The 12,883-nt window shown below is 31.4% G+C and overlaps 1 protein-coding gene across 1 annotated transcript in view; it reads left to right on the top strand.

Moving 5' to 3' along the window:
* CARPA (Carbonic anhydrase-related protein A) overlaps positions 1-12,883 on the top strand; it is a 180,490-nt gene that overhangs the window by 84,948 nt on the left and 82,659 nt on the right. Inside the window, exons 3-4 of the mRNA XM_085940132.1 lie at positions 38-85; positions 5,157-5,293. Of these exons, the coding sequence (XP_085796258.1) occupies positions 38-85; positions 5,157-5,293 (185 nt within the window). The remainder of the gene's footprint in view (positions 1-37; positions 86-5,156; positions 5,294-12,883) is intronic.

Here is a 12,883-nt window from a genome sequence, read left to right as displayed (position 1 = left end):
ATATAGTATATATTTTATTATATTTCACTTTTTTCAGATATTTCTGGGAGTTGGGAGGAGTGGTGGACATATGATGGAATTTCAGGTACATAATATAATAAATAATAATATTTCATTACATGTATATATTAAACTAATATTAATACTATCGACCGAAGTTACTTGTTGGAATTTAAATTTAAATTCTGATGGATTTAAGTTTTGCACTAATCCATTTGAGTTATTTTTTGCGACCCGGATTTCGCCTTTCGGCATCTTTAGACACTATGTACACTTACCAAAAGGCAAATATACCTTGACAACGAATACGATTAACTCTAACTTATATAACAAATCAATACAATAAAGTAGGTAAAAACTTTATCACCCATCTAAAACCACCCATGTGGAGGAAACTTTTTCTCGTCCCCTCTGACTTTAAACCTCACCAAATTCTATGAGTGTAGATTGTTGTAATATTATCAACCTCAGTAATACTCAAATATAGTACTAAAGATATTCAAATTCAAAAAGTTTCAGTAAAGTTAAAACAAATCAAATAACCTTCATTTTGAATATACATAATATGAAAACACCCTAGACATATACCCACTTTGAACAAATACAACGCCCGACAAGACTTGAACCTGCAGCCACTGAATTCGCGCCAATCTGCTTTACCAATTAAGCTACGGGCGTCACACTAAATTACGACGAAATAACTAGTAGTTTTTACATGATAATGCATATCAAATTGCGTTAATTTTGGCTATCGCTTTTTGTGTTTTAAATCGAAGTATCAATAAAGTGCCCTTATAACTAACCGACGTCTGGATTACTCTAAACTATAGATATAATGTACTTTCACTTGCTAATAATTTAATAAACTATATCTGAGGTATTTCGAATATATATGTATATTCAATATAAAGAGTGTTACATTCATGGCCCCCATTTCCTGAAGCGGGCCCCCAGTTTAGGATCTTTGGCGGGCCCCTTACCTATCGCTAAGGATAAAGGCTGTGCGACGCTCTAGAAGTAGTCTCTAGTAAATGGTGTTCACGGTAAAATATATGTGTATATTTAGTGTTTTTTGTATAATTTAATACATCCATTTGAATTATAGAGTTGTCGAGTATAGATACACAATTAAAAATTGTATCGTACAAACACATAATTTGAAATAATAAATAACATTAATAATGAAGGAAAATAACTATTAGAGCACATTTTTAATGTGTGTTTATTTCACTTATCTGGTCGACCCGAACCCCCAGGCTAGAGCCCTATCACCCCCTCCCTTGTGGAGGCCATGGTTATATTTTAAAATCTTGTAAATTATTCAATGAATTAAATAAATAATTTATTATATCAAACAACATTAATACAATGTCACATTTAAATATGGAATTCATACCTATTGTAAAATAGATAGGAAAAACATTGCTGGGTACAAAATTATTTATGTAGATTGTTCACCAGATAAAACTACAAAATGTTTGCTCAACCAAATTTATTATTTCGATAAATCTCGCGTATTTTCAATTTGTATTTTTCCTCGGCATCTAACTATGTGGCTAATGGTGTGATTTATGAAACCGCCATAAAATATTATGTCTGGCCGAGTTCATATCTCGCCAATTAATGACGTCATAAGTCTCGATTAACGGGGTAAAGAAAGCCAAATTGGACGAACCCTAATAAACTTTGGCGCTCAGCAGTGGCGTGCTAAGTCTACACACATGTAATTAATATGATCTCTTCTGGTTTTGTCTATTAATTTTTCAATAAAATATATTAAATCAACGCCATGCATATTAAATTGTATTATACAAAATCAAAATAACTATTCATAATAATAATAATAATAATAATAATTAGTATTTTGAGCACTTAATAGATTGATAAATTATTTTTTTATTCAACGAATAAGACACAAGATTTCAGAATGTAACATTATAAATATTCAATATACATAATTCGAAAATATATCATGCATATGCACACTAGAAAAAATCATTTTGTAGAAGAAAAAAAAATACGACACCCGACAGGACTTGAATCTGCATCTGCTAGATTCACGCCAGTATGCTTTTCCAATGAAACTACGGGCATCTTAGTTAATTACGATAATTTTAACTACTAGCGCTTACATGAAATGCTTGTCGAATTGCGTTATAATGTTGGCTATCGGTTTTAGTATATTAAATTAAGGTAAGAATCAATTTCAAATTATGTATACTTGATAGATTGATATGATACAAATGTCAGTTGTCATCGACCTATACTTTGAAATCAGTTTCGATTTAACGTTTAATAATTATCAGACCATAAAACGCAACTTACATAAAGCCATCAAAGTATCCTGAAAAATATTACCAATATTTAATGCGCGTTTCTTTTACGTGACAATCTTTAATGTACGAGTATATTATGACATATTATACGTAAGTATTTAAAATTGCATAATATTCTTTAACACTCGTTTAGTTTATTTCATATTGACTCTCTCCATACTTGAGAGTTATACCATAAAGCCTTTCCAACGATATCCTAATTCCCTATTATTATATTATTTGTGTTTCCTGGTTTTTATGAATCAATAGTGATGATACTTGATATCGAAAATATTGTATAATATTAATTAATATATTCACATTTTAGTTAAACAATAGATTTCTTCATTTCAACATACCAAATTGTTAAAAATTTACTATCCAGATTAAAATCGAAGGCTTCTTTTAGCATTCATTTTAAAAAAATCCTCTCAAAATTCAGATCGAGATTTTTTTTTACTTTCCTTTCCATGCAAAATTACCCTTATAAAATGGTTTATTAATAAAATAGAAACACTTTTAAGTTTAGTTCGGTGTTTAGTTCGGTGCTCGAAAATAGATTAACAAGATAAGATGACTCGCTCGACCAAATAACCAGATAAACTTACCAAAGAATTAGTTCAGTTCAGGTAGGTATCGAATTTGACAACTAGATAACCACACTTAACACTAGAAACTTATCAAATTGCGTTATTATTAACTATTGGTTTTTGTGTTTTAAATCAAGGACTATTAATTGCCTTTTTATTATAATTTATAATTATAATTATTTGTCATTTTTAGTTCATGTGTGAATGTCAATTATTATTGAGAAAAATAAATTAAATAAGCACAAAATAGTTTTATCATCTCAAAAATGCACGTCAATGGAATAATGCTATACTTTATAGGGTTCATACGTTTCTCATTTATGAGCCATGAAAACTCTTCGATAACTAACGGACATATCTCCCGTAACTTAACATATTCTCATATCTCATGATAGTAGTTAATAAGCGTAATAGTCGTATAAGACCTCTAACTAAGGGACTTACCCTTTTCCAATAATTAATCAGAACTAAAATTGAACCGATGCAGGAAATATGTATTAAAATACACCCTCTTTTCTCATTTTGTGAACGAGACTTTGGCCGTACCTCAAAACCGATTCCTTTATTCTGACTAATCCAACACATGCCACAGCCGGTTTTAATCGGGTGTATCACGAAGCACAACGAGGTAGCTAAAGCTCAACACTGAGGTCTATATGTACCAGTGGCGAAGGGTGGAGGTAGGCTGATAAGATCTTCCATTGAAAGTGCACACTAAACTTTGACATACACACTCATTTGTTTTTATTGAAATAAGACTACAATTTACAGACGGTGTTGATTAGTTTTTAAAATTCAATTAAACCCGACGGAAACCAAGTCATAATAAATAACAGTCAAAAATACTCGTATATCTAAAATTATGCAATTAAAGCATACCTACATAACTTTGCATATTTTATAGATAGAATCATATGTTTTATCTATTATAGTTTGGTTTAAGTAGGGCTTAATGAATTTAGAAAAATCACTCAACACCGACGAAATCAAATAATGAATGAAAAAATGTGCATAATTTTGTCGTATCGCCCAAAATATATCAAAACCATTATAAGGTATATTGGTAAGGCAGAGTTTAATTATTGATTTTTAAAACTATCCAACACCATCTTTAACTCGTAGTCTTAGTTCAATAAAAACAAATATGTATGACTTACAAAGTTTAATGTGCACTATTTATCGTGATTCTTAACAGCCTACCTCTACCCTTCACTACTGCTATGTACTAGTATTCTTGAACTAAGTTTAATTATAAATAAATCATACTAGAAGTATACAGCCCCACCAAAGAATATGTGCTCCACACCATACCCCATCTTAATCAGGCGTATTACAAAACTTTACAATTGAGTGTGAAGTACCAATATTTTTTATGACTAATATGTATATGACTCAATGTACATGACTTTTTTAAGCTAAGAGCGCTCATGAGAAAGAGAAGAGCATAGAAGCATTTTTGCAAACTACTAAACAATCTAAGTAAAACATCTTCACGTTGACAGTATGATGACGAAAATTTTCCAAATGCAACATAATTGACCTTTGTGGTGACCAGGTCAGGTGGTCCGATGGGCTTAACAGCTGGTTAATGTAACTTGAACAGCTTTCTCATTCCATGCATATTTAGGACATTCTCAGAGGATGTAGTTTGCATCATGTATTTTCTCAGCCATATGAATATTATGTTGAACAGGTAACAAGACTAAGCTCATAGAATCTTTCAACGAGCACCATTTCGATTCAAAAGTTGACTGATATTATAATGGTCAGGAGGCAATTTAGTTATCTCCATTCGCCATTAGACATTAGTAAAGAATAAATATTGTTTGTGTGCCTGCCCATGGTGGAGGTTAATATCTTACCCATCCAACTAGCTCACCTAAAGATACTCATACTCTTTGGCAATAACAATATGTAATACTAAACTAGGGTCAATTCACTGGTGGATGAAGGTTTTCTTTATCTTCTTCCTCATTCTCGATTCCCAGCTCTCTTCTTTCGTCGACATTTATGAATTTGTCGATCCTGCAGGTTTTACTCAAGAAAGGTTCATTTATAGTAATGCTCGACCGGATCCAAACAGACTTATTGATTATGTCATTAGACACAAATGGAAAATTAATTTCATAAATAATATTTATTATATTAACATTATGGAGCATATTCATATCCATGTCGAAACGATAAATCGTATAATTAGTAAAATGTCATATTATAAGTACTGTTCTAATTCTAATTTAAATTTTTTCAGGTCCTGGATTCTGGGGTCTCATAAACCCCCAATGGAACATGTGCAACAAAGGAAGAAGACAGAGTCCTATCAACGTAGAGCCAGAAAAATTACTCTTTGATCCTGGACTTAGAAATATTCACTTTGATAAACACAAGGTATGTAACAATAAATTATCAGACGGATTTATAATCCACATAGGCACTTCTTTTATCAAGGCCCAGTATATTGAATCGTTCGGTTTCATACAGAGTATTTTACGGTGGTGAAATTATTTATTAAGTTATTAAATTATTATTAATTATTTATTTATTAATTTTCGTGGAGTGTATGCTGTAATACTTAAAGTATACGTTTTATAACTTTACACTTTTACTACACCGATACGGTTCTTTGCCTGATTACCTTGCATAAAATTAGATCAAATGATGTTCACTTATAAAAATATATGTAGTAATAAATAAATAAATAAATAGATAATATATGTAAAAAAATATTTTTAAAATTATATAAGTATTACATAATTTTCAACCTTTCAACCTATTTTACCAACATATTATTATGCACCCCGTAGGTGGAGCATTTCAATACCACGACGTGGCGCCCCCAATAATCTGTCTTTAATTACTTAAGTCTTGAATTATCTCTAACGAATGAGAGATAACATATGTAAATATTTAGGAAAGAGCGAGTCAGAAAGAAGAAAGAATATTATAGAAAAGATTTTTTACTAATTCATAGTATAGAGATATAGAATTACAAATTAAATACATATGTATTTTCCATAATGTCAAATTATAGCAAACTCGGTAAGGAGCTGACCTCAATAATAAATTCTGCATATCCGTTTTAATACTAAGTCAGTCATCCATTGACGCAAACGCCTGACTCGATTATTTCAATAAAAAAATATTATTTTGATTGTATAAATAGCGAATAATAATTTATCGGAAATGTCACTCCAATATTAGTTCCCGGCCTGTTAAAATCTCACTCTCTACCGAGTGTCGGACCTCGGAACCGTATCATAAGTATTGTAACATACTCTTGTACCGATTGTTTACGCTGCAAATAAAACTCGCTCCTGCATCCATTTTCGCCTTCTTCATCATCATCATCCTCAACACCATGACCTTCGACACGTCGACAACTCCCACAGTGGTAATCCACTTCGAGCCCTACATTGGTGACAACCGACTTTGAAAGCCACGCAACCTTCTACCGGCAAGTTCAGCAAGATGCAAAGGGGATACTAGAACCTACCACACATATTTTTTTTATTCATTTTAAAAAACATCGATTTTTATAAAAAATAAAAATGTTTATGTAGAACATAAAATCCTTGCACTGTGTTGATACACGTACAAAATCTTCCAATACTAAAGTAGAAAATAATCCTGTATTTCTTTAAATAATATACAAATTACATCGATAAAGTGGAGTGTTTATGGTAAAACAGTTTTATAATTATTGAAAAAAAGGGTAGAGGTCGGTTATGGGGAAGCCAGCAGCAAACATATTTTGAAAATAGCCGATATAATGGATTATTTGTTAGGTTGGGTTAGTTTAGGTTAGGTTAAGTTAGGTTAGGTAAGGTTAGGTTTTCATTCTTGAATTCGTGAATTTTTCCAAAATCGGCTATGACAACTGGTGCGGTTCCCGCCTGGCTTCCCCATAATCGACTTGCACCAAAAAAAGTAATTTGTACTTCATAATTTACATAAATGGTTTTGGCTGTTTCAAGATAGTTAATATTATATAAAATAAATATGCGATAGTATGCAGTAAAGAGATATTATAATAATATGATAAAAGGTTTATAAGTAAGTCTTAAATAATAATATGTTCACAAAGCAATCTGCCATTTTGGCTAATTGTCAACTCTATCCGTTCTCCCATAGACCGAGCTCGGTTCGGAATCACAATTAGGGTTTTAGCTAAGCCGCCAGCCTTTGTTACCAATGTGACGGAGTAATCTCGCACTCGCATGGGAGCACCTGTGCTGGCCAGCCACTCTGCAGCCTGTCATACGAGTTATTATAATCAGCCAGCAGCGGATTGCAATATCATCTGCATATTGTAATCTGTCTGTCTCACTTGCAAGTATAAACGGCGAGTTTCCAGGCTAACACATTTCCATACAATAATGTGTAATTTTATTATGCATACATTTTAAAATACCTACTTGAAAAAATACAACGCCCGATAGGACTCGGACCCATATCCACTAGATTCCCGACGATGTGCTTTATTAATTGAGTCACGTTTTTTTAATACAGTCAGTGCTCAATACACGCCTGGCGTGTGGCCATTAAATACATATACATTCACTGCTGACTTGTTAATTACCACATTTAATTATCATGCTAATTGCTACACGCCAGGCGTGTCTTGAGCACTGACCGAGTTGTGGTAATTAACTGGTCAGCAGTGTTCAATCCATATTTACGAAAAATCTATGTGCACTTGTTCAACGTATTAGGTCCATACCCCGGATTCAAACATGCATTGAAAAACAATATCATCTGCTTAATTTGAAAACCAGCTAACTCCACTTTTGGCTAAAATAGGATTTTTATGGCAATATTTTGTAAAGCATAATATTTTTTTCTATGCTCGCAAAAAAATTCAAACTTCTAAACCTATAAATTAATGCGTTATTGTTCTTCACATAAAACAGCCAACCGCAGGTGCCAAATTTCCAATATCGTAAACTGTAAAACTTTTTAGAATATTAATTCATAGTGCAGCTTATTTACAAAAAAAACGTTACCAAGTGTATTTTTGAAATTATTAAATTCCGCTCTATAGTTAAATTATTAAGTTTTTTCTACTTCTTGAACAAGTTGCGCAAATCTAGTGAGCCAGTTTGCAGATTAAGTACCTAGTCGATATGTAAATTTACCAAGCGGATATGTTATCACTCAGCCATCACAAGCATCGGTATTTTTATTCATAAATACTCTGGTTAATTATCTAGTAATTAAGTTACGTGCGTTTCATCTAATTAATACGAAATTGGCTAATAGTTTTTACACCTTAAATCAGTTATAATTAAATTGATTATATTATTTTTTGTTCAAGGAATAAATAAATAAATACAATAATTATGTACGCATATATTTGTATATATTATTACGATGTTTTATTTCAAATATTGGTAATAAAAGTGACGATCTTTTGCAAATTTTAAATTAAGGTATTAACAATATACAAGATTTTATTCCTAATCATTGCTTACTAGTATTTTTTCGACCAGCTTTCTTGAAGGCGTGCTCGCTTTTCATTCTGTTAAAGCTCGTAGGTAACTTTTACTTTTAAAGCATTTTTAGGGTCTTAAATCCTAATATTCTTAACAATTATTGAATTTGAAGCTTATAAGCCATCCATCCTAGAATTCTTAGAGATACTGATATGTTCGTCTTTCCGATGGGCATAGGCGTTACTGTGGGCGTTTAGTACCCCTTGGGTATCACTGTATGGGTAACATGTAAGTTGTACGTATGCTGTTTATCGTGGGACACTTATTCGTGCGCCGCAGTAGGTGAAACATGAGTTTGTATAACATTTTATCAAATGATAAATTCTTCGTTGAACATGTCACCGTGGAATACATTTGTACCTATCTTACAAAATGCGGCGATAGTTTGTAAATAGTACTGTTCCAATTAGCTTAACCATAACCTAACCTAATAAAGAGATCTCATAAAATACGCCACATGTTGTAGCAATCGTACAAATATACTCCATGGTGAAATGTTCAACGAAGAACTCGTCATTAGATTAAGTGTTAAACGAACTAATGTTTCACGTTCTGCGGCGCACTTATAAGTGTCCTGCGGTGAACTGTTTACGTACAAATTTCCGGATACGCACTGTATGACGCTATTTTTCCAGCAGTTGTCCACTCGCCAAGTGATAAGTGCACCCCATTGCCATTTCATATATTTAGCGACCTCTATCACATCGCGTATTTTTATCAGCTTCTTTATCCATTAATTTATGTTGTGATTTTTATCTGTTAAGCTCAAAACGCACCTTTTCCATGCTACGTTGCGTTATAATAATATATGGGTATATATACATACATTTAATTACATACCTATATTTTTCTTTCTGTCAGACAATAGAGGTGATATCTTAAGCGATATTCTAAAGAAGCTTAGTAATTTTATAATATACTAAGCCCCGACTCTAAATCTCTAGCCCCAAACCCTTAACTATGCATGTTGTCGGTAGTCATAAAATTATACAGGGTATTATCTATTTACAAAATTTAATACTGTATAATATGGCAATGTAGTCGGTAGGAATTCCAATCCCGGGATCTCGAGCTATTTTCGATACCTATGAATCCCGGGATTGATAAACATAATCCCAAAACCTTCGGGATTGATTCTTTATAAATTTTATGGAAAATAAAATAAAAACGAAAATATAACAGAAAAAAACACTTTTAATAACAAATAACTACATTAGAAATAAACTGAGTTTGAATAAAAATTGATTTTTAAACCCATGTGTAAGTTGCCGATTCATTTTATTTTTTCACATAAATTAAAAAAAAATGAGAAAGATTGGAAAAAAACAATGCTTTCCACTTTTAACAAAGCAATTCCACCATGATCTCATACGTTTTACGGCAGTTTCATATTTGGCTGACTAATTAGATTTATGAAGCAGAAAGGCCATAAGTATACCATGATTATTTGCTTTACTATTTTAAATCTTTACTATCAGAAACAGCAATCTCATATTAAATTCACATTATTATTTATATTACAATATTATTTACTCCATTAAACTTATGTATTTCCAAGATTGAACGTAGATAATATACAATATTAACAATAAATGTCTTAAATAGTATAAATTATACTAGATTTATTTTGACCGATTTTATCAATGTTATTTGTAAATATAAATTTTTTATATTAACAATGGAAAAAATGACAATCCCGGGATTGTCAAATTGTAATCCCGAAATCCCGGGATCAGAATTTTGGCTCGGGATTGGATTCCCAAGTAGTCGGTATACTATAGTTTTCTAGTTTAGATAGTTTGTCGGATTACCAATCCTCTCCCATTAATTTTGAGAACATCAATATTAGTCAATTTAAATTTAAATTGAGTCATAAGAGAAGTAAAAAACAGATTCAGAAACTCTATCCAGTTTTTAATATAAAAACACAGTCACTTTTTATATCTGAAGCTTTCGATTAAATACTGGGCGTATGTGTTTTGATACATCGAACCACTTCGATAATATTCCCCGCTATCTTTCTCGTCACGTGCATGACGTATATACACGTCCAATCTCGTAATCCAGGCTTAGTTGGACGCGCCGCTTGCGTATTACGGAAATGCATATCTCGTGACAGATGTTGCACTGTTGGATGCGCTAATATTATGTGCAGTGGCGTACCAGTAATGAAACTCGCCCCTCCTACCCTCCACGCTACTGCTGTAAATTTGTCTGTACCTTACTTGAAATCTATGCCAATGAATTATTCTGCACATTGACAGCAAATGGATATGTAACCCTACTGTATAAGATAGTAAAAACTTTTTTTTTTTTAATTAGTAAATATTTTTTTTATTAAATAAAAACAACTTTTCGAAAAACTTACATTATCTTTTCTCACTTAACTCAATATGAGTACACATTTTGGACTCAATGATAAACACATCATAAAGACGTCTTAGTCGAGCACTTTTTTTTCACATTGCTCAAGGTATATATATACTAAATAGCTAAGAGACTAAAAAAACAGTGGCAGTACATTTTATAATGAACTTTCTAGACAGCACTAAATAAGCTAGTTTATATATGTGACGTTTTATGTGGGCCCCATTTTTCAAACACTGGATTGCAGCTAAATATAATTAAAGTGTATTGTCATTACTTTATCATCTGTGTACCAAATTTCAAGTCTCATGCTAAACGAATATACGAAAAAATAAACACAATAATATGTAGCCTAAGTAAAGTTTAAATAAATTAGATAAGTATGTAAAAATCAGAATATTATCTTATATGTTTTCAAAGTATTTACTTTTAGTTCATCTGATGTATGTAACATTTTTATTAAAACTTTTTTGTCATAATATCAACATGTTGCATTCTAAAATTCTACATAAAGCCACCTTCTCTCACCCCAGGATATATAACAGTTACATATATGTCATATATATATATATAGTTTTTTCTACATTACCGTTAAAACAATTTCACATGAAGAATTCATAAATGTAATTTTATTATTAGATCATATCGGATCCTAATAAGGTCATAGGGTTTTGTATCAACAGACTTTTGTTTTTACAAAAAAAAATGGATTTTCACCACATGCTCAACCTATTAGGTCCATACTCTGACTCCAAACACAAATTGAAAACAATATGCATATTTACCAGACCCAGGATTCAAAACTGGGACCCACGATATTACAAGCCGACTCGTAAGCCGCTCGGCCATTAATTTCATCTAAAATACAAAAAAGCTTAAACTAACACATTAAATTATGAAACAATATATATTTGTTTGCTATGATTATTGTAAAAATAAAATAATACTTTCATACGCTACTTCTAAATATAATTTAATCGAAGTTTGTGCATTTCAGTGATATCCATGACTAGGGAATCCAATCCCGAGCCAAAATTCTGATCCCAGGATTTTGGGATTGCAATTTGACAATCCCGGGATTGGCATTTTTTTTCCATTGTTAATATAAAGTTTTTATATTTACAAATAACATTGATGAAATCGGTCAAAAATAAATCTAGTATAATGTATACTATTTAAGACATTTATTGTTAATATTGTATATCTACGTTCAATCTTGGAAATACATAAGTCATATAAATAATAATGTCCCTTGCGATGATGATAATAATGTGAATTTAATATGAGATTGCTGTTTCTGATAGTAAAGATCTAATCAATGGGTTAGCGAGATTTAAAATAGTAAAGCAAACCATGGTGTGGGTACTTATGGCCTTTCCGCTTCATAAATCTAATTGTCAGCCAAATATGAAACTGCCGTAAAACGTATGAGATCATGGCGGAATTACTTTGTTAATAGTGCGAAGCATTGTTTTTTTCCAATATTTCTCATTTTTATTAATTTATCTGAAAAAATAAAATGAATCGGCAACTTACACATTTGTATAAATCAAACTTCATTCAAACTCAGTTTATTTCTAATGTAGTTATTTGTTATTAAAAGTATTTTTCTGTTATATTTTCGTTTTTATTTTATTTTCCATAAAAATTGATAAAAAAATCAATCCCGAAAGTTTCGGGATTATGTTTATCAATCCCGAGATTCATAGGTATCGAAAATAGCTCGGGATCCCGGGATTGAAATCTCTAGCCATGACGTATAATATTTTATATTTACTGTTAAAATAGGTATATGTATTTAAGTAATAAAAAGCTTTTTCAAATTCCAAGCAATAAGCAACCAATCGCTAGCTTTTCTCGCAAAATAAAACTTTAAGCTTTCACTAAACATTAACATGTATATTATAATACGTGCATTCCGATTTACGTCATCATTGAAAACACTGGACGTCAAAACTAACCGTGTCAATTTATTATGACTACACCAAAATTATTGACTCATAATCGACGCATGATTCCAAATAGCTCATTTCGATAATATCAAATCATGATGAATAGCTAATATTTGCAAGTAGATTGAACCGTTTTCATTGCGGTTCTAATTGTTAACATCAATAAA

Source organism: Rhyacophila brunnea, unplaced genomic scaffold (assembly GCF_057557595.1).
Source record: "Rhyacophila brunnea isolate RB1 unplaced genomic scaffold, BYU_Rbru_1.0 scaffold_12, whole genome shotgun sequence".
Taxonomy (NCBI): domain Eukaryota; kingdom Metazoa; phylum Arthropoda; class Insecta; order Trichoptera; family Rhyacophilidae; genus Rhyacophila; species Rhyacophila brunnea.
This window is presented reverse-complemented; position numbering and strand designations above follow the sequence as displayed.